Here is a 22,321-nt window from a genome sequence, read left to right as displayed (position 1 = left end):
GACACCGGTAACTCGACACTCGAAATGGGGCAACGATACGTTTGCAACGCGAAACGGAGCTGTCTATTTCTGAGTTGGATGGCACAACGGGGAACTATTTAAATAAAAACGAGACAAGGATGGAAAATTCAAATTAGAAAGCAAGAAAAATCGAAGCGAGAGAAAGTTAATTCCGTCTTGCGACTTTTCTATCTCGAATTAAACGCGATTCTTCTATCCTATTTTTCGTAATCGTCCCAACCCGAACGATTGTGCAACATTTTAAATCGAACGTCGTTTTTTCATCGCCGCTGTATGACGCGTTTTGTGAAGAAATTTCACGCATTGAAATTCCGAGTAAAAATATAAAGTAAGGGAAGGATCGATGATGATATTTCGACGGCTACAATGGCTTCGCCGAATGATAAATTACACGTCGGGGAAAGGGTTAAGTATGTCCGGCGGAGAAATGGTTGCAACGCACGTGTAACAACAAAACGGGCCAAGGCGCGCCTCGATCTATAATAAAATGTTTCCTTTCGGCAAAGCGGCTAATCATTCACGGTGCGAACAGGTGCGAGCGAGTTGTGCAAGCGCGATACCCTTTTATCTGTTCAACGCGCCGATAAACTCGTCCTTGTTCCTTCAGCAACCAGTTCATTTGCCCGCGTATCCGTGGCAAACCACTCTCCTTGTGCCGGAATACGTATTATTTATACGCACTATCGTTACGTTTTATCGATAAAATACGCGCGAATGAAATAATTTTTCACATCGAAAGACGCGAAAAACGATATTTCGATGTTTAAAATGTTGCAAAGTGTAATTCGGATCGGGATCGATTTCTCTTGCGAAGATCATGAATGCATGCCAACGGTACGTATCTATTCGCATAAGCTAAGAATTCGATCCAAATAACAGTATAATAATACCGTTCAACCTCATCCTTCTGTTTCATCTTAATGACTATGGTTATTATCGTTAACAGTACAGCTTCTACTACTATTTCCACCGTTATCATTGCTCAACGTAATTTATCCTATAAATAATAATTCCAGCTCTGATTCTCTGAGCCTCTTAATGTCGTTATTGTTTCCCTCGCTTTATTACTACACTGGAGAAGTTTACGTAAAGTTTAATGATAAAAAAAGGAAAAATAAAAAAATTATTAATTCGAGCAATGTCATTCTCAATCTACTTCACGCTGGTGGAATTCATCTTCTATTTATAATGTCGAGAATGGAAAGATAACAGGAAATAAGAGGAAACGCTCACATCCGCAAAGAGAAAAACTTTGAAGAAGTTATTCTCAAAGCGTCCCACTACCACGCACGGTAACAAATTATCCCATCGATTGACAATGAAATCAATGCGGCTTACGCGTTTTACGCCACGCTTGTAAAATCGTTAACGACCGATCGATCGATCGAGACGAGATTCCGGTGCCGTGCTTCGGGGCAAGAAATCGGACGCAGCTGTACGGTAAAAATCGATCGAGCCCCTAAAACAACCGCGCCACGACGATCTTATTCGGTGACCAAATACGGGAAGGGGGACGAAACGATAGAGAATAACTGGTTTTCACTTTCATACGCGGTACGACACGAACGGCCACGGGCAGAAAATATGGCCGGCCAGATACGCTGCTGGAAAGATCGTCCGAACAAAAAAGTCAAGGTTTCTTTGCGGTATACGTGACTCGTGCATCGCCGTCCGATTCTCTGGCTGCCCGCTAAATCGCCCGACTATCGATATCGGGAACGAGTTACGTGTTCCATGCCGTTTCGATACCGAGTCCGCGAACCTCGATTTCAAAATTATTATTCCAAATATCTCGAAAATTCGATCGAAATTCAAACTCGGTAAGGGAAAAATGTATTTTGAAAATATTTTTTAAATTCTCAATCACGAACTGCATTGGATTACACGTGCACGGTAATCCATGAAATTTTGATGCATAAAATAATTTTTTGTTATTTTTAAATTTTGAAATGGTAGATTAAAATGGAAAATTTTACAAAAATAAAGAATTGTTATCGCATTGACGTTTATTTAATATGTTATTTTTCCGATGATTTATTAAAAAAATAGACTTGAATGAAAATATATGACTCATTATGTATACTATATACGAGTATCGATGATTGTAATGAAACGGAAATTTCGAAGATCGAGGCAAAAAATTACCTTAGAGAACGTATCGAGGAAATCATTTTTAGATGCATCGTAAAATAACGATTCAAAAAAGTCAACTACGTCATGAGAGATATGCAATCATATTGAAACAATGTATACAAGAAAGCCTCGTTAGGCAACCTATTATATACTGGCACAGTTGTGTAAAGTCTTGGCAAAAACTATCGAAAATTCTATAGACAATACCATTTCCTCTCTGTTTTTTTTTTTCCACTTACATTCTAACGTAAACTATGAAAAGCTCGTCATCAACAATATCGAATACCTAGAACCTTGTGATTCCACGAATCAAATCGCTCGAAAAACAGTGTCACGTAACGTGTCACAATAACATTTACCTTCCTCTATGTATATACACACGACAGACAGGCATTACCTCAAATGAATTTTGTATCGTTAACGACACAAGTAATAGCCATCGTATACGAGTTCGAAATATTCATTTAAAATCGAATTTGTCAAGGAGCTCACAGCTCGTGCGGCGCACGATTCGTGAACATCTTCACGTCAAAAGAGACACGCATACGTTTAAACGCACACAGACGCACACACGTTCGAATCCTTTTGTCCGTTTCCAGCACGCTTCTCTTTCCTTCTCTCTTTTTCTCTGCTCTTTGTCCCACACTGTGTCGACTGCGTAAACAACAGGCCTCGTCGATCGCCGTACCCGGCACCCACACCGAATCTAATCTGCCTAATCTACGATTTGATATCTGTAACTAACCGTTCATACAGATAGGGATATTAGGAAGTGTGGACGGGAAACGCGATACCATGAACCCAATTGTCACCGTTTCGATTTCGACAGAGTCGCGCGGACTCGCTTGTATACACGCGTAGAGATACTTTACCAGGTTTTCGCCCGCACACACTCGTTTCCAAGAGGTATTATTGACTTCACGCACTTTTTCACTGACTTTTCGTATCGCGACACTCGCTTCACGTGCGAATAAAACGGTTGAAACACACCTCGGACACGAGTTGTAGACCGCAGCACCTCGATCGTTTCGTACCGTCGCGCAGGAACATCGGAACTGGACTGCACGAAGGAATCCCTGCTTAGCGAACGTAGGAGGTGGAAATTAGTTCGTATCGCCGCCGCGACTGCGTGGTCGTGGCGCTGCGTTCGTACGACTATCGTGAATACGAATCAGCTGATTTCTGACGTATTTTCAATGAACCAAAAACAGAATTATACCGATCAATTATACGAGTTAGTTCTCCTTAATTTTTCCATTTATTGTATCTTAAACGATGAAATAATTCGCAATTAAAATTTATTTTGCAACACGTTCCAACTTATTCAATTATATCGCGTTGCGAGGCGGTAGTTCGTGGCACTTTATAACGGCGCTTTGACAGTTTCTATTACACTATTGTTGAATATTATGTATCGCATAAGTACTGTTTTAATGCCTTGATTAAAATTATTTAATGAGAATAACAGTACATTATTACAATATTTTTACGTAACGATAATACGCATTCTAAATTCTGCTAGAATATTTTCAATTTTAGTAATTCCACCAGAAAATGATTTGTATCCTTTCTCGAGCGCAAATATATCTGATTTTACGTCATGCAAGATATATCAATTAAAAAATTATCTTCTTCGAAAAAGTGATAAAAAGTGACCATCGAATGAATCGCTTCGAATAAAGAGTTGGCACGCGTCCGAGCCATCCTGTCTATCCAGATTATCCGATCTTGACATCCTGGTTGATAGTGCGAATAAAACGATCGAAAAATTTATGCTGCTCGTTTTCATGTCCTTCGAACGAAATTATTACGTTATACTACTAAGCAAACGACCGCTCGTCCATCTTTTTCTTCCTGATCAAAGTGAAAGATGAAAAGAGCGAAACGTTCAAGAGTTTCGAAAATCTTCTAGCTTCTCGAGGACATAAAGTACGTGGCGCGCGCCAAGTTGTCTGCTGTCGAGACGGGCGCAAGAAGGAAAGCCAAAAAAAAAAAAAAAAACAAGAACAAGGCTAGGATATCTCGTAGGAAGAAGCACAGACGGGACAAGCAAAGAAAAAGCGAAAAAGAGAAAGGAATGGCACGAGCGCGCATCTCGTCTCTCAGCTGGAGGTTTCCCTGGACCCCATACGTCGCTAAGGGAAAAATATCAGTTGCCATGGAAATTTCACTTAAACCATAGGTTAGTCAATGATTCCGATCTCTCGAATTTCCTTCAGTTCAGATTTTGCCGACTTTTAGAAATATTTATGCATTTAAAAACAGAGCGCAAGGGAATCGTAGAGGTTAAAAAAGAAAAATGGAGGAAGCTGGTATATAAATATACCAAAAAGTCGATATAGATTATCATCTATTACGATCGATGTTTCGTTATTTCCTTTTTATTTTATTTCGATTATTCTTATCCTGATATTTAATACGTAATATAAACGTTATAATATATTATATTTTTGCTCGATTAAATAAATATTTATACGTTTCAACGATATCTATTATTATTAATACGAAAAAGTGTTAGATTATAGATGCATTCGTAATACAGCCAGCGAATTAAATTGCAATTAAATTTGACCTTTTTCGACGACTATTTCCACGACATTATGGGAATTTTATACGAGCATAGGAAAATGAAACGTTCCATATAAGAGTATTAATACTGTTAAAAGCAGTTAATGACAGTATCCTTTCATAAAGTCCAATTACATTATAGTTACTATATACGTTCACACATACACAATATTCCATATTCCAAGTACAGACGGAACATTTTATTAGTTTCGCAAAAAAAGAAAAAGAAGAAGAAGAAAAAAAAAAACATTCAAAACTTGTTTCGTATAATCAAGCACAGTTCGTTGACTCATATAATTACATCCTCTTTTCAGATGAAACTTTATTAACTCCATATTTCTTCTCTTCGAATTTTCTATCTTCCTCTTTTAAAACTGTACATATATATATATATATATATATATATATATATACATATATATATATCTGTTAAAGACTATAAATCTATATTCGTATATACAATTTCTTAATTCACATCACAAAAATGGAGAATTTAAACGCCTCTATCATAATATCGTATGATAAACAGCTAACCACCTGTTAATTTCCACGTCTTCCGTATAAATTACAAGGAAAATAAATTATGAAAAAAATTGATTAATCGAGATAATAATAACGCCCAAATTACATATTTTATTGCATATTAAATCCATTAATTATTCCACGTTATCCAACGTGTACGCCCGCCAAATGAATTTATCTCCCCCGTATATAATAACAACAACAACAACAACAACAATAATAATAATAATCGCAAGAAGCGCCATTCGTTGCTCGAAAAATTGTTTAATAGCGTCTTCGCGGCTGTTTCACACGGTGCGAAACGGTGCAAATTCCATCCGATATTTAATAAACAGCGAATAAAAACATTATCCCGAAATCGAGGCCGCTCTTAAAACGCATCGCGGCGAGGAGGATTATAGGAGGGGAGAAATTGAACGAGCTCGAGCGAGGAGTAAAAATTGAAAGGCAATTACGAAAGCGAAAAATGGAAAAACGGTGTGTGTAAAATCGGTGACAGGTCGCCCCACCCCACCCGGATCACCCACATCGACAGATATAAAATTTTATGGGTCGTGAAAAAAATTCAATCGATTCCCGGATAGAACGGTCTTTTTGGCTGGATTCGAATAAAACTGCCAACGGCAAGCTGACAGCCACGAATACAAGCGTGCTCGTGGTACAAAGCTCGTGCCCCTATTAATTAGAAAAAATCGCCATGCGGCCAAAACGCGGGGATGAAAAAGGAAAATCATCGGGGAGTTATGCGGAGTCTTCTCTCCGGCGGAAAAAAGAAAGGAAACAAAATCACGAGGGAAAAATTTTATTCGAAGCGGATGCCTCAGAAGCGGTTATATTATTATTCTATTTCAAAGCGGAGAATAGAGAATAGAGATGATTATTAAAATAATTCCCCAACGAGTAATTTTTATCTTCTCGCAAACCTGTATATATCTAGAAATAAAATAACAAAGCGTAAAGTAATATCTTTTTCCGAATATTCGCGTGTCTGGAAATAATTTACTCGAGTTGAATTTTTTAATAGACGCAAAATCGAATCAGAATCTCGTGCTTCTCCCTCTCCCTCCCTTTCCCAGGTTTCTCACGTTCAAGTTGGAAATATTTACATTCGCGTTAATTCGTTCGTTTCTCGAACGTCTCGAACGCGAGGCAGACGACGGACGGCCATTCATCTTCTCCCTTGCAGCACTTTACCTACCAACCGACTTTACGCGCCTCCCTTCCTCCTTTTGCTCCTTTCCCAACCCTTTTCCAGACGCGCCATACGCGCCAACAAGCGACGCTTCTGACGCGTTGCTGCGCTTACTGCCGGATTATTTTTAGCGGCGGCCTGGCGCATTGGCTATCCTCTTATCCTCTTGGAAACGTTCCGATGGGATCCGGATGGATGCGATTCACGCTGATCGCGGGGAAAATTTGTCGGGATGAGAAATGGGACGTTAAATGGTAATCGAGTCCGGGGTATTCCATCTTCTTTGATGTCCACGGGTCAGGGACGAAGGGTCCGGCGATATTATCCGATGTATGTGTGTATATATATATATATTTCTTTTTTTCAGGAACGATCATCAGTTGAGCGAGTTGATTCGTTGTGCAATTTGGATTCCAGTTTTCTCGTTTCTCGGGAGTTAAGTCGCTTTTTCTTCTCGATCGAAGGTAAATTGCTTTTGTCGTTGCGGAGTTTATATACCTTTTTTGAAGGTGTAATAAAGTTTCGAAAATTTTCTTTTAAAGAAAGAAAGAAAGAAAATGGATTTGCGATCGAATGGGATGATTATCTATCTCTTTTGGAAGGAGAAAGTTATATAAAGTGCCGCTCCCTACGATTATCGTATTTCGAGGATTAACGCGGAGCAGATATCTCGACGATAACTATATTTGTGTATACAAGTTATATTCAATAAGGTGGAAAAAATTGTCGAAAAATTGTTAATTTTCTCGACAAGTTCGTAGAAATTCCTTCCTTTTCGTAACGAATTCTCAAACGTGATGCAAAATCCACGGAAACGAGCACATATCGAGGCAGAAATTCTGCTCGGAAAGCGTATCGTTCGGTCTCCATCCGCGCAAGAAACTTCGCGAAAACAAAAAAGCAAAACACGGAATGGCGGCCGGAGATCGATCCGTGCCCGATAAAGCAAAACGAAACAGCCGAGTTTGTCCAGCGAATCGAGCGGATTCGCTTGATAAATGGTGCATAGCATAAGCACGAGGAGGAACAACTCTTCCGAGTTACACAATTTCGAAAGATCGCTCTCGTACCCGGCTAAATATACGCTTCTATGGTCGTGGAAATGCTCGACCATGATAATGACGGCCATATTAAACAAAAATAATAAGTTTTCGAAGAATTCAGGAGCGAGAGATTCAATCCAAAGAATATTTCGTGCTTTAGACGAGAAATGTTTGGCGTATTTTACAATACGATTGCATGGAAATCAGCCATAACGACGCTCATATGGTAACGTAGAAATGGATAACAATAATGATATAAGAAAATATGTAATCGATTTGTTCGAATAAAATTTAAAATTGTGAAATTTAGTTCGACTCGACGAAAGAATATCCCCTCGCTTTACCAAGAAAATCGACCACTACGCGAAAAAATATAGTCGACTCTACAGAACGCTCATATGGTAACACATGAAATGAACCGCGATAATGGCTACACGAGAAAACATAATCGATTCAATAATTTTACTGCTTCTTTGAATAGAATTTTGAATTGGGAGACACGATTTAATCCAAGTTTTACGTCTACGAAAGAATATCCCGCACCTTTATCGAGAAAATCGTGCACGATAATTACGTAAATTACGCGAAAAAATATATAATATCAATATATAATATGCTCATACGGTAATACAGAAATGGACGCAGGATAATGGCCGTATAAGAAAATACGATCGACCCTATAATTTTATTCGAATATAATTTAGAGACACGCTTAAGAGGCACGATTTACAAGTCCAACAAAAGAGTATTCCACACAGTATTATCGAGAAAATGGACCGCGATAGTAGCTACATAAGAAAATATAATCGACTCTACAATTCATACGTTCGAATAAAATTTAAAAGTGAGATTTAATTTCAAAGCGAAAGAAAGGCGAAATTTCTTCTCGAACGGCGTTCCACGGTTGCCTCTGTTCGTCCCGATGTAACCGAATATCCCTCGTAAGCGGGTGTGTTGGTTTACTCGAAACGGATCCCCTCGCGTGGCAAGTAACACGCGCGAGCTTCGTGTTAATAAATGCGGGGGATGGATGCTTGTTTAACGTCGATTTTTAAACGCTCAGGGTTATTATGGAAGATTGTGTACCGAGCTGCAGTTTGTCTTTTCTGGAGGTCGTAGACTTCCTCCTCGTCTCGGTTTTGGTTCCAAGTTGTTTGGATAATTTATAATTGGACCAAGTGAGCCGAAGGTTAGCGCGAAAAAGCAGCTGAAAATTCGAGGTTACTTGAAATCTTATGATGGTGCAAAAAAATTGGGTCGATCGAATTTTCCTGAAAATTTTAAAGAATTTCCTTTATCCCGGGAGTAAATGAACATTTCCGAGAAGAATAAACGAATTTTTGCGAGAAGGATGTGCTCGAAATAATTTAAATCGATGGAAAAGGAACGAAGGAAATTGCGAATCGAGAACACGATTCGTTTAAGTGCACAAGTGTTTTGTTAAGTTTGAAGATTTTTCAGGGGAGAATAATGCATTGATAAATGGAAGCGGTCACAATTAACCGCTGCTTCCTTCACGATTAAACGACATTTCGAGCAGGCTCAGAGTTCGTCGTTACCGTAACGAGGTTCCTTATTATTCCATCCTAAGTGCTCTCTTCCCGTTGCTTCATCATTTCGCTATTTGACCCGTTCACACCTACGAAATTACCCTCGACACCAGCCTCCGTTCAAGATGGCCAAAAGGGACGACCAGAAAGAGAGAGAGAGAGAGAGAGAGACAGAGAGGAATTTGATACAGGGAGAGGCAAGTTGCAAATGGAGAGAGATCAAAAGACGGGAGATGAACAGGCTTACAACATGTATTTAACATTTCGAAAGTTTAATCACTTCCCTGCCACAAGTATACCTCCGTTTTCCCTTCCCTTAATAACATTTCACTTAACCCCTTTCTTTGAGCTCGTGGAAACTTTCCTTCGTGCAAATTGCGCGGTCAAAGAGCCGAGAGATTTCAAACAACCAATTTCTCCAAATTTTCTCGACATTGAAAAATCCTTTGTTCGTCTTCCTCATCTTTATAATTCTATATAAATCTTCAATTTCTAATTTCTTAAATATTGAAAAATCCTCGCTTCCTTTATTCTCTTCTTTATTGAGAGATTAGATGATGCAATCAAAATAATTCGGATCGATTCATCGAATGGCGGACGATCATCTTTAGACAAATTCCTCGCGTAGGAATATCTCGATTAATTCCATATAACTGTTCAAGAGTGAAAATCTCCAATTTCTAAACTTTCTCGATATTCTTGTTTCCTTTACTCGTGATCGTCTCTTCGTCTTTAGCTGATACAACCAATCAAAACACTTTGAATCGAATCATCGAACAATCATCCTCCAGATCCAGATAAGTTCCTAGGAATATCTCGATTACTTAAATTCTGTATAAATCTTCAATTTCCAATCTCTCGATATTGAAAAATCCTCGCTTCCTTTACGTGATCTTCTCTTCGTCGAGAAGTCAGTCGATACAATCAAAATAGTTCGAATCTTTAGACAAATAATTCTATATAAATCTTCAATTTCTAATCTCGATATCCTCGCTTTCTTTATTCGTGATCTTTTCTTCGTTGAGAGGTTACAATCAAAATAATTCGAATGAACAATCATCTTTAGACAAATTCCTCGCGTAGGAATATCTCGATTACTTAAATTCCGTATAAATCTTTCCAATCTCTCGATATTGAAAAATCCTCGCTTCCTTTACTCGTGATCTTCTCTTCGTCGAGAAGTTAGTCGATACAATCAAAATAGTTCGAATCGATTGATCGAAAGACGGACGATCTTTAGACAAATAATTCTATATAAATCTTCAATCTCTGGATATCCTCGCTTTCTTTATTCGTGATCTTTTCTTCGTTGAGAAGTTACAATCAAAATAATTCGAATGAACAATCATCTTTAGACAAATTCCTCGCGTAGGAATATCTCGATTACTTAAATTCCGTATAAATCTTTCCAATCTCTCGATATTGAAAAATCCTCGCTTCCTTTACTCGTGATCTTCTCTTCGTCGAGAAGTTAGTCGATACAATCAAAATAGTTCGAATCGATTGATCGAAAGACGGACGATCTTTAGACAAATAATTCTATATAAATCTTCAATCTCTGGATATCCTCGCTTTCTTTATTCGTGATCTTCTCTTCGTTGAGAAGTCAGTCGATACAATCAAAATAGTTCGAATCGATTGATCGAAAGGCGGACGATCTTTAGACAAATAATTCTATATAAATCTTCAATCTCTGGATATCCTCGCTTTCTTTATTCGTGATCTTCTCTTCGTTGAGAAGTCAGTCGATACAATCAAAATAGTTCGAATCGATTGATCGAAAGGCGGACGATCTTTAGACAAATAATTCTATATAAATCTTCAATTTCTAATCTCTCGATATCCTCGCTTTCTTTATTCGTGATCTTCTCTTCGTCGAGAAGTCAGTCGATACAATCAAAATAGTTCGAATCTTTAGACAAATAATTCTATATAAATCTTCAATTTCTAATCTCTCGATATCCTCGCTTTCTTTATTCGTGATCTTTTCTTCGTTGAGAAGTTACAATCAAAATAATTCGAATCTTTAGACAAATAATTCTATATAAATCTTCAATTTCTAATCTCTCGATATCCTCGCTTTCTTTATTCGTGATCTTTTCTTCGTTGAGAAGTTACAATCAAAATAATTCGAATGAACAATCATCTTTAGACAAATTCCTCGCGTAGGAATATCTCGATTACTTAAATTCCGTATAAATCTTCAATTTCCAATCTCTCGACATTGAAAAATCCTCGCTTCCTTTACTTACATCTTCTCCTTATTGAAAGATTAGCTGGTAGAACGGATCAAAACACTTGGATCGATCGCATAGGAATATCGGCAACGGAGCAGAATAGTGGATCGGTGGAGAGTCGCGACCTACATATACGCACACGCGATCGGCACCAGATGCGCTCGCACGCCCGCATCCACGACACGCCGCCACGTAAGTTTGGCGCATTAACCTGGCTCTGGGCCATGCCGCGTCATAAATACGGGTTAACAATGGGCCGGCTGTGGCATGGCCCGCGACAATAACGTTCGAGACGGGTCGGAAAACTCGGGTGGAGGAAGGGGTATTGCGTATGTAGAGCTTCTGTGGCTTCTCGAGAGACTCGTGTAAATTAAGTTCGAGTCGGGTGGATATTATCTCTCGATTAATCGTGTTTATCAACAGCGTACAGTTATTCGATTTGACTCGATGAGCGATCTCAAACTCTCCTTTCCAATTTCTATTTCTACGATTCGTTTTTTTAGTAGATTTCTCTTTTCCAACTTGCTAATTGTTATATATATATTAGGTTGAAATGAACATTCAATGTTCAATCTTGTACTCTTCTTTCGAATTTTTCTATATACGTATATTTTTAATTATAGTTTCTTTCTGCTGGATTTCTCTTTTTCAAGTTGATAATTGTTATATATAATTAGGTTTAATTATATATAAATGAACGTTCAAAAGCGAGTTGCAACGAATTCTCCTTTCGAATTTCCATTTCTATAATTTTTATAAATATATATTTTTAATTACAGTTTCTTCTACTAGATTTCTCTCCGTCGCTTGAAAATTCTTATATATATAAAGTTTAATTATGAATGAACATTCAATGTTTCTCTTAAAAATAATATACATTTTTGATTCCTTTTTTTCCTACCAGATTCCTCGCTTTTCCAAATTAATAAATATTATACTCAAAACGAGTTGAGACAATATTTTACAAAAGTTTATTTCCATTTGTACGCAAGTATTTTGAAATTTCGATCGATCAAAAATTTGCAAATCTTGGGACGAGACGAGAGTAAAAAACGATGGAAAAATCGCGAGCAGAAGGCGCTCGCTGTTTCACAGCCTCTCATCACCCTTCATTGTTCTCCGATTTTCCCTCTTCTTTCCATCCTTTCTATACACGTACATGCATACACACACACCGCATATTACACCTGAGCGTATCGCGCAGCCGCTAAAAGATAAACAGAGTTGCATTGTTCGGGGCGAGCGTTACGTAAAACAGGGACGCTCATTGTGAGCTTGGCTCCAATTCTCCGTTTCCACGGAGGAGGTGTCGAGACCGAGGTCGAACTTGTACGTAGTTACATCAATGAAATCGTCGTTTCCAAAGGGACCAATGCCAATTTCCATACGGGCAAAAGTTACACAACAAACCAGTTAACGTATACACGTTTCGGCCAACTTCCATCGACTTCGAACTTGCAAGGGAAATCATGGCCCAAGAAACTTGGGAAGGAGGATTCCAACGTTCAACTCGGATCATAACGATTTTTCCTTTTATCTTGGAAGATTTTATTCGAAGCTCCATCATTCACGAGAATGAAACTGATTCCGACTCGACTCGATTCGACGATGAATGAAAATGGAAAGTCGGATCATAACGATTTTTCCTTCTAGTTGCGGTTTCAAGCCTCTTTATCTCGGGTAAAGAAGATTTTATTCGATGGTTCAGGATTCGATTACGTGAAACTGAACTTCGAATTACATTAACTCGAACAAAATTTTACTTCATTTTTCTTCTAGATTTCTAGAATCCAAACACTGCTTTTAAACGACACAGCGTGACGAGTGTTCGGCTCACTTTGAAAATAATCGTGTCAAGAAATACTGCTTCGATCAAACAGGAAACAATTGGCCAGTTTCAGAACGTTCTCTTTGGAAAGATGGCCACGATCGATCATCCGCGCTCCCGTTTCCCGGCAAAATTGCACGGAATTCACGGAATCCGCAGCATTGTCCGCGGCTTGCAGACAACACTCGAAATCTGGGGCAAGTTTAACGAGTGGCGCGAAAAAGCCAAGTTATCCAAGTTTCCGTGGCGAGAGGCCGGGTCGAGTGGCGCTCGTGGACGGGCTTTCTATCGTTAAATCGACACGCGAGTTCGCGCTGGCTACACAGTTTCGTTTCCTTCTCCTTTTTTTTTCCCCTTCTGAAGGAGAAAAAGAAAATGTCTCACGTGTACACGCGAGTTCCAGAAACGGATTCGTTTCGCGTGGACAGAGATCGTAGATTTAAATAATATTGGAGAGCGAGAAAAAAAAAATACGTAGAATTTAATCGAGTATTTCGCTCAAAAAGTGCTCGAGCGTTCTAAATGCGTATCTAGATCCGTCCAAATCTTGTAACAAAATGCATAAATATGTGCAATCTAATGAATATAATGGATATAGATATTTTATACGGAGTTTAAATAAAAATCTGCTTTATTCCTCGGATTGCATCGTTGCACAGACGAGTTTTTCAATGACGATTTTTTCTGTCTTTGGAAAGATAAGAAGAATTAACCTGTCGTCCTTTTTAAATGCAAATAATACGAGTTTAATATCTTTCTTTCGTGCATCACGTTCAAATTTTACATCTTTCTATATTTAATAAACCCACGAATTATTAAATATTGTTCCTTTGAGCTCGAACGATGACTCTCAGCCACCATTCGAATCTATGAGGCGATTCGAATATTCATTTACGTTTCATTTTTCTATCGAATAATCTTACGAAGCATAAAACAATATTTTATCGAATAGCTTTTCTCAAATTAGATCGGCTCGAACCGCATCCTAGTCCGAGTTTGAATTAATCAGTGGCAATATTTTTGTAAACATGGAATAAACAAGATTGCTTCTATTGAAGATAAGAGAGAAGGTAAAAACATTCATACACACAGAATATCGAGCTATAAAATTTTCGTACGTTAATTCGCGTGTGAAATCGCAAGGAGCTCATCGAACGAAAGATCGCCTCGAGTTATCCCTATGGATCTCGTTGAAATCCACGCTAATCGGATCCTCTCTCGACTCTTCTTCGACGTTGCCACCCGTTTCGTTTAACATTCTAAGCGGTGGCCGCCGTTGGAATCCTCGCATCGCGATTCCGAGCCACGCGCACGCGCAGCTGCAATGCACGATCGAGCTCTGGATCGAGGAATTCGAATACGACGAGCCGGTTGACAATTTTCACCAAACCTGCATAGGGGGATGTATTTCATTGCGTTCACGATTTCCAAATCTTTTTCTTCGCGTTCCTTCCATCTCGATCGAATGGAACCATTCGTTTCAGTGGCCACGATATTTATTTACGTTTGATCTTTTTAGAATATCGCTTCATAATAGCTTCCTAAGCTGTTTACGTATAATCTTACGAGATAGTATATGGAATAATATTAAATTAAAATGGCTAGATCTTTCATCTCAAATTGGACGATATCTTCATCAATCCGAGTTTCGTGGGAATAGAAATATCATTTTCAAAGTTTTTGGGTTTTGCCAGCATGAAATGAGTTCGGCAACTTGAACGGCGACAATATTTATTTACGTTTTATCTTTTTAGAATATCGCTTCATAATAGCTTCTTAAGCTGTTTACGTATAATCTTACGAGATAGTATATGGAATAATATTAAATGGCTAGATTTTTCATCTCAAATTAGACAACATTTTCATCAGTCCGAGTTTGACACTCGTGGGAATAGAAATATCATTTTCAAAGTTTTTGGGTTTTGCGAGCATGAAACGAGTTAATTAGTTCAAGTGAAGATGAGTTTTTGATTTTTCGATGATAGAGGAAACCGTGATGAAGATAAGAGGTATAAAAAGGCGAAAAATAAGATAGCGAATGTGAAAGCGATAATTGAAGATATCGCAAAAGATGAAAATTCCAAATGGATAATACCCACAGAATCGAAAAATATACCGCGAGGAATACAATTTGAATTTGATGAATTTATTAATGAAATAATGCGCAAAGCAAATAATTATGCAATAAAAGAACGTTAGATAAATCAGGATGCATCTTGGTAATTGCTTCACAAAATATTGCACAACAATATAGACCTCAATAATTTTTTCTTTACGTGTAAAGATATATATAAAAGATATTAAAATATAAAAGCTTTATGAGTTAATTTATGTGTGAAATCATAAATTACCTGTAAGAAATTCCACCGAACGCGCGAGTTCGAATCGTGTGAAGCTGCAAAGGGTTAAAAGAACTAATTAACGAAGAAGGTTAAAAGAACTAATTAACGAAGAAGGAGATCGTTTTTTCATTAACTGAGAACAGGGAACGTATTCGTTTGTTTTCCTCTTTTCGAATCGAGGGATTGAATGATTGATCGATTGAATGCGCGATCATAAAGAGAAAGAAAGGAGATAGGAATAATTTCAAAAATTGCGCGCAAAGAAACAACGCAACTCGATAAATTTGAAGTTAGAAAGATATAAAAGGAAAGAGATATAAGTGGAAAGGAAAGGCACGAGTTTCTATTCGGTCTGAAGGGTGGAAGCAGCTGCGAGCTGAACCGCGTATTTGAATAATTAAGCGACAGACGAATCAGTGGAACGTGAACGCGTTCTAACCGCAACGAGGGAAATTGATATCGAGGATCGCCAGCTTGGAAAAGACTCGTGTTTTCTACTAATCCCTGTGTCGTAGTTCTTCGTCCTCTTTTTCGATCTTTCGAGAGAGCGATTTTAAAATTATCAGGCGTGCAAACAACCACCTTCCCCTTTTCTTCTTCTACGCGACTCTCGATCGAGCTCGAATTACTTGAACGTTTGAAAGAACCCTTCTTTCGTTTCTCGCGAATCGAGAAGATTTGACAGATATTGGTGTCACTTAAAGGATGTTAAAGGATGTTTTTCTCCAATTTCTTTTCTCTCTTTCTGTGAGGGTTAATAGGGTGTTGAAGGCGATTGGAATTCTAGAAATTTACGAATCGTTCGGGTCGATCGAGAATACAGTGTTCGATTTCGATATAGAAATTTTTGACAAGCGGTAAATATCGAAGGATTAAATTACGCGATTCTTTCCTTTCTTGCATGCTTTGGAATCATACTTTAAAAATATTTTTGAACGAATTCTAAATTCGACTTATACAAAATTTTCAAAAGCACAAAAATCTTGTTTAAAAAGATTGCAAGGTATATCTTATCGCGTACGCGTTGTAATTCTTGGCCAATATTTCGCCAAGAATGAAGAAATATCTTCACGTTGGTGAAACTTTATTACTTTTCTTTTTTACGCAATCGATAATGCCGATAATCGAACGAGTCGAAGGACGAACGAGAGATTCCAATCCCGTGCAACAATTTCGAGCGACACGTCGCTGCTTACTCTTTGCATTCCAGCTTAGGAGATCGGCTGTCGAAGCTATCGAGATGCACGCCACTGAGAGAGAAAAACTCGTAGCGAAGATTTAAAGCGGGAAATTTTGATTCGAAAGACGACCGAGTCGGAGGAGTCGAAAATCCGACCCAGAACGATCGAGAACAAATGATATCTATCCGATTGAAGCAATCTTTTATGCGATAAGATCTTGAATTCGGAAAAGAAAAGGGAAAGAGCTCGTTGCACGGCTAATGGAATAAATCAACATTTTGCTTGCCATATCTTCTAAACGAGGCGTTCCGGAGGTTTTATCTCGATGAGAATTTTGAATAATTCGAAAGCGAAAGCGGAAGCAAACTCATCTCGAGTCACAGTTTTTAGATTGTTTTGGACGTAAAAAGTGCCAACTGAATTTAGAATGCTTTTATAGAGCTCGAAATTTATCCTTCTTTCCCGAAATTAATTAACAGATAATTCGCTTGTAACCGATTTATCCGATTAAACCTTTGAAGAAAGAACTTATTTGCGCAGCTAATAAAAGAAAAAGAACGAAAGAAATTCGCTTTTAAATAAATCGTTTATTCCACGAACGGAATAAAGATCAAGAAAACGGTGGTTGAAAGAAAAATCTCGTCTCGTGATTTCGAGAAATGGAAAAGGATCTTATTATTTCATAAACAGGCCGTTACGCCGGTGTTAAGGCTGATAATCAATGGTCGTTGGGCAAACCGGCCGAGACAGCGTAAACAAATAAAGCACGGGACAAGCGTAATAATAATAACCATAAAGATCGATCGGGAATACTTTGGAAAATATTTCAAAAGCAGAGCGTTATCGAGAAATGAAATCGCGTGAAAGAAAAAAAAGGGAAAAATTGACGCAACACTCGAACGGATTGCAGCTGGTTGCAAAGATTAAAAACGAGTTTCACGAGTTTGCAAAAATTATCGAGAGGGACAATTACTGTACGTCTCGCGCTCCCCATTATAATTGCGAGCGAACTTATTATTTCGCGAGGATCACGCGATCCTTCAGAAAAGGGGGAGACGAAAGGAAAAGTTGTTACGCGAAAGGAAATGAAGGATAAGTGAAAAATACGTTCAAAGGAAAGAAACTTTCCTTTCGAGATGGCAAATTTGCCTCGACGAACAAAGAGACGCTGCTTGCCTCCTCTTCGATCGAAGCTTGCTTAAGAAACAAGAAGAAGGAAAGGATTTCCATTTGCTCGTCACCGTTGCTTGATGGAAGATTCGTTAACTCGTTAACGAACGACGCGTCCGATTTTCTTCTTCTTGTTCGAAAAGAAAAGGGAAAAGAAAAGGGGAAGGAAAGACAGCGGTGCTTTCGTTTAAAAATTGTCCGCCATTTGTTGCTCTTGGAACTCGTGGAAACAAAAGAAAAGAAAGTCCCCTCCATCGATACGACTCTCAGTTTCGCCATGCCACTTTGTAACATTCCACCAGCTCGCAGAAATAAAAGCTTCGCGCAAATTAGTATCGGGTTTGCCGTGCAATTACGAGAAATACTATCACAGGTGTTCTGGCTCGTTTTGCAGATTTACCACGTACGAAACGAGGTTAAATTATCCCCAAGTGATATCGCGAACACGTATAATCTTTCACACGCGCGTACGATAAAATCGGCCAAGTTTAAAAATCAAAAGGATCTCTTTTCGATCCGCGTTAACATTTTTTTTTCAAAAATATTTGCACAGGTGTGACGCTCGGTTCTTCGCTCGGGCGAACGAGTTGCGTGGAAAAAAAAGTTCAGAATTACGTCTTTTTGTGATGTCATTAGCTTCTCTCTTTTTTCTCTGTCCAACGAAAATAAAACGTCGAGAAGCGCTTCACGACGACACGTGCTCGACGAAAATCGGTCAACGAAACAACCGACTCTCGAAATATTATTTTTAAAAATATCTTAGCGATGAGAAAAAAGAAGAATGCGCGAGCAAACAAAGTAAGATATGGTCGACAAGAATCGATGAAAAGGAAAAGAGATATTAAAAAAGAAAAAATCGGTACGACCCCGATAAACGATTTTTCTTTATTTATTTATTTATTTATTTTTATTTTTTCGAGCACGCAATCCACTCGTTTCGAGATTTCGAAATTCGTGTCGCGTGGAATTACACGTTTTTCGACGCAATTTCCCCCCAATTATTGGCGCGATCATCACATTTTATGTAAATCGTTTCGCAAGGTCGACGCGTTTATTAAATATATACAATACGAGCGACACTCCTCGTGTAAGAAAAATCTTGGAATATCTTTGATCATCGAAGAAGAAACGCGTGGAACAATCGTAATCAAGTTTGATTAAACCGCTCTTTACCTTCGTCGTCCTCCTTAACCGTTATTTCCGGCGGAAATCCTCTCGGCAGGGACAAGGACTTTAACTCACCTGCAACAGAAAAAGAAACGAGGTCACACGATCATTTCTTCTCTCCCACCGAAAAAACAAATCTTCCCCTTCTGCAATTACGTACAATTTTTAGTTTGTTTCGATTAAAAATATATATATAGATCTTTACAAATATTAAAAATTATAGAACTTTTTATCGAACGCTAAGTAGAAAAATGCACAAAATTTACTACCTTCGCTCGTTAATCGATTCTTGCATGCACAAAGAGTTTACTACGCTTGAACGAAGAGAGGAAAGAAATTTTTAATCGATAAGATTTAAGTGTCCATTAAGTTTGTCAACGACGCGGACGAACACGTTCGTAAATGCACTCGAAACAATCACCCTCGAACATCCGTTTGGCGTGACTCTTTCTCCCCCTCCCCGATCTCTCGAACACGAGTCGTAGGAGCGGAGTCGCTCGAAAATTAATGAAAGCGTTTCCATTGAACCCTGCGCACTCGGGTCAAGTGCGCGATACACTATCGAGTGACCGTTCGAGTGGGGACAATCCCGTCGATTAAACCAATTTCGCCGTCCCTTTGTCCGATCCAGGTACAGAGCCGAGCAGAATCGACACGGTCGAAACAACGCGCTTATTCCACCAAGAAAATATTTTAGGCGAGTATCAAGTAAGAAGGATAAAAATAAACGGAATACGTGGAATTAAATTTCACAAGTTTTGACAGATACAAGAGGAAATTTTCCACACTCTTCACTTCTCGCCCCTGTGCAATAATACGACTTGGGGAAAATTGGAAGCGAGATCGACAAACTGGAACGGATCGGAACTCATCCGCTTTAATTTAGCGTTAATTTATTACCGCCTAATAACAATTTCACGAGCGCGTGCATAATCGAGGCGCGCACAGGTGCGAGCACGCGATCCACTCGCGTGTGAACCGGACGGCGGTGCGCGAGGGAAGAATCGACGAGACCGCGATCATCTTTATCGGATCGATCGCGATAATTCGCGGTTTTCCGCCGCGAACAATCGTTAAACAACCTCGAATCTCCGGGATACATCGGGACCAATTAACTCTCAATTCGTTCCAAGGATCGAGAGGAGAAGAGGAGGATAATGATATATGCGCGCTGGATTAATTGAACCGTTATCGCGCAGATGTATCGCGCCGTTTAATTGGAAAACCTTGCGCCATTGTAATCGCCTGTAATTAAGATTCTATTTTTATCTCTCTCTCTCTCTCTCTCTCTGGGTTTGATTCGTCCTTTCCTCGGGATGGATATAGAAATACGAGAGCATTGTCTTCCAATTGTGGAGCGGAACGTTTTTTCTTCTTCTTGAATTTAAAACGAAGATTTCCAAGATATCGAAGAAATAGATTCGCTAATGGAATTATTTCATCCTTTCAATGCGGATGACGTGAACGCGTTGGAGATTTCTCCCAAGAAATGTGAAAGGTGAGAGAAAGAATTTCACACGCATAACTTGCCGCAAATCAATGCCGCAACAACAACTCTTCGTTTCCAATTTTTCCCCCATTTTTTTAAAAAATCGATATCCTTCGGCTACGTTATTCAAGCTCCTCGAAAAAAGAAAAAATGTAACGAGCCAATTTCTGGGGAGGGAAAAGGGAAGCTATTTCCAGGTAATCGAGGAGGAACCGAAAGGGACTCGTGCTCGATAAAAGTTGTTAGATAGACGTCGCTTCGTGCGAAATACGACGCTTTATTTGCCAGCAACGCCCCGCAGTGTACACCGGAACGAAAACCGGGTCGCCGTTAATTAATTCACCTTTGACTTTTGCTTCGTCCACTGACTCGTCGAAAATTGATTTTCCATCGCGCGGGATATCGTTGTTGTTTACCCGCCAAGGGATCGAATTGCTGTTTGTCCAACCCCTGATTCGGTTTTTCGATCAAACGTTGTAAATTTGGACTTGGGGGAGGAGAGGAGAGGAGAGGGATCTCTGTAAGTAGAAATTGCCATTGTTCGCGCGAACAATGTCGAGTTGCAACGAATTTAAGGGCCGAATCTAGCTTCCGTTTCGAATAGTTTCCGTCGTAACTGCGTTTCGCACGATTTCGTATTTTTCAGTTATCTTTAAATCCGTCTAGAAATAAATATTGACTTTTGTGTTCTTTTTTTTTATTATCGTTATATTCTCATACGAGTTTAAAAAAATCCCTCCTGGGATGTAAAAGGATTTATTTAAAGGATCATCGAAAAAGGATCATTTGGAGATTCTTCTGCCCCTAAACGTTGACATTTTTGTAATTAAGAAGGAGGAGAAGCTCGATAAAGACATCGCGGCAGTCTTGAATAATTCATCAAAGAATTTTGTTCAAGCATCCGAGACGAGTATCAATAAACTATTTTCCGTTCATTGCGCTTATACTTGAAACTTTTTCCACAAAACTGCGTACCAAGGACTTGGCCGTTGAAGCGAGTTGATCATGGAATAAATATAAATAGGTCGGCGCGTGCCACGAGTTTCAAACGCTTTAAACCAGGCTACGCGTTGTGAAAAAATAGAAAATCGAAATATCCTCCATTCTTCCTGAAGCTCGTTTTCACCAACAATTGTACCGCGTAATCGTAAATTACAAATTCGATTCTTCTTCTTCTTCTTCTTCTTCTTCAAGAGAGACACGTTGAATGCGATTCTCACACCTTTTTGTCGTCGGTGGATCAGAAGTGCGCGGTTCATTGTTTCCTTTTTTATTTTTTTTTGCGTAACCGAAAGGTGAAAGCCTCCTCCAATTTCCACGAGGCTGCTCCACTTCCCTCGTCCCGTGCGTTCACGCACAATTTTTCTCGCCTATCGCGCCCCCGCCCCCTCCTCCTCGTGCAAACGTTTCAACGGCGCACAAACGAGTTGAGTTCTCAGTTCGCAAAGCGTACGAGCAGCGAGAAACGAGTCGTTGATTTTGTGGAACGCTTTCTTCTGGAACGCGCCACATTTTCAATCGTCAAATTCAATCGTCGGATCGATTTTCCTTCGCCTTCCCCTCGATCGAGTACAGATGAATATATCCATAAAGCGAAAAAGTTTTCCATGATTTTAATCCGTTCGTTAATTCATGGAATTAACGTCGTATTCATTAAAAATTTTCTAGAGATATTTACACGCGATATTTTTCCTTTAGAAACGAATGGAAGTCACTTTGAAGATATTCTGAATAAAGCGATAATGGAACGGAGGATAATTAAAATGCGAAACAGTGGTATTTTTTTTTTTAAGAGAGATAAGACGCTGGGAATAGTGGGATAGAAATACGTTATCGACATGTAAATAATTTTTACTCACGCGTGCTAGGAGAGATACG

At 39.0% G+C, this 22,321-nt stretch overlaps 1 protein-coding gene across 19 annotated transcripts in view; it reads right to left on the bottom strand.

Annotated features, from left to right (window-relative positions):
* Positions 1–22,321, bottom strand: part of LOC107998119 (ras GTPase-activating protein raskol) — a 302,632-nt gene that overhangs the window by 124,337 nt on the left and 155,974 nt on the right. For 11 of the 19 annotated variants that reach the window (XM_062072909.1, XM_062072910.1, XM_062072900.1 and 8 more), the window contains one exon: positions 18,961–19,029. The exons of 6 other annotated variants lie outside the window; for them this stretch is intronic. In XM_062072909.1, the coding sequence (XP_061928893.1) occupies positions 18,961–19,029 (69 nt within the window). Of the gene's footprint in view, positions 1–3,026; positions 3,221–18,960; positions 19,030–22,321 lie in introns of those variants that run through there. 2 more of the 19 variants (XM_062072922.1, XM_062072924.1) reach the window with 1 other exon arrangement.

Source organism: Apis cerana, linkage group LG3 (genome assembly GCF_029169275.1).
Source record: "Apis cerana isolate GH-2021 linkage group LG3, AcerK_1.0, whole genome shotgun sequence".
NCBI lineage: Eukaryota > Metazoa > Arthropoda > Insecta > Hymenoptera > Apidae > Apis > Apis cerana.
This window is presented reverse-complemented; position numbering and strand designations above follow the sequence as displayed.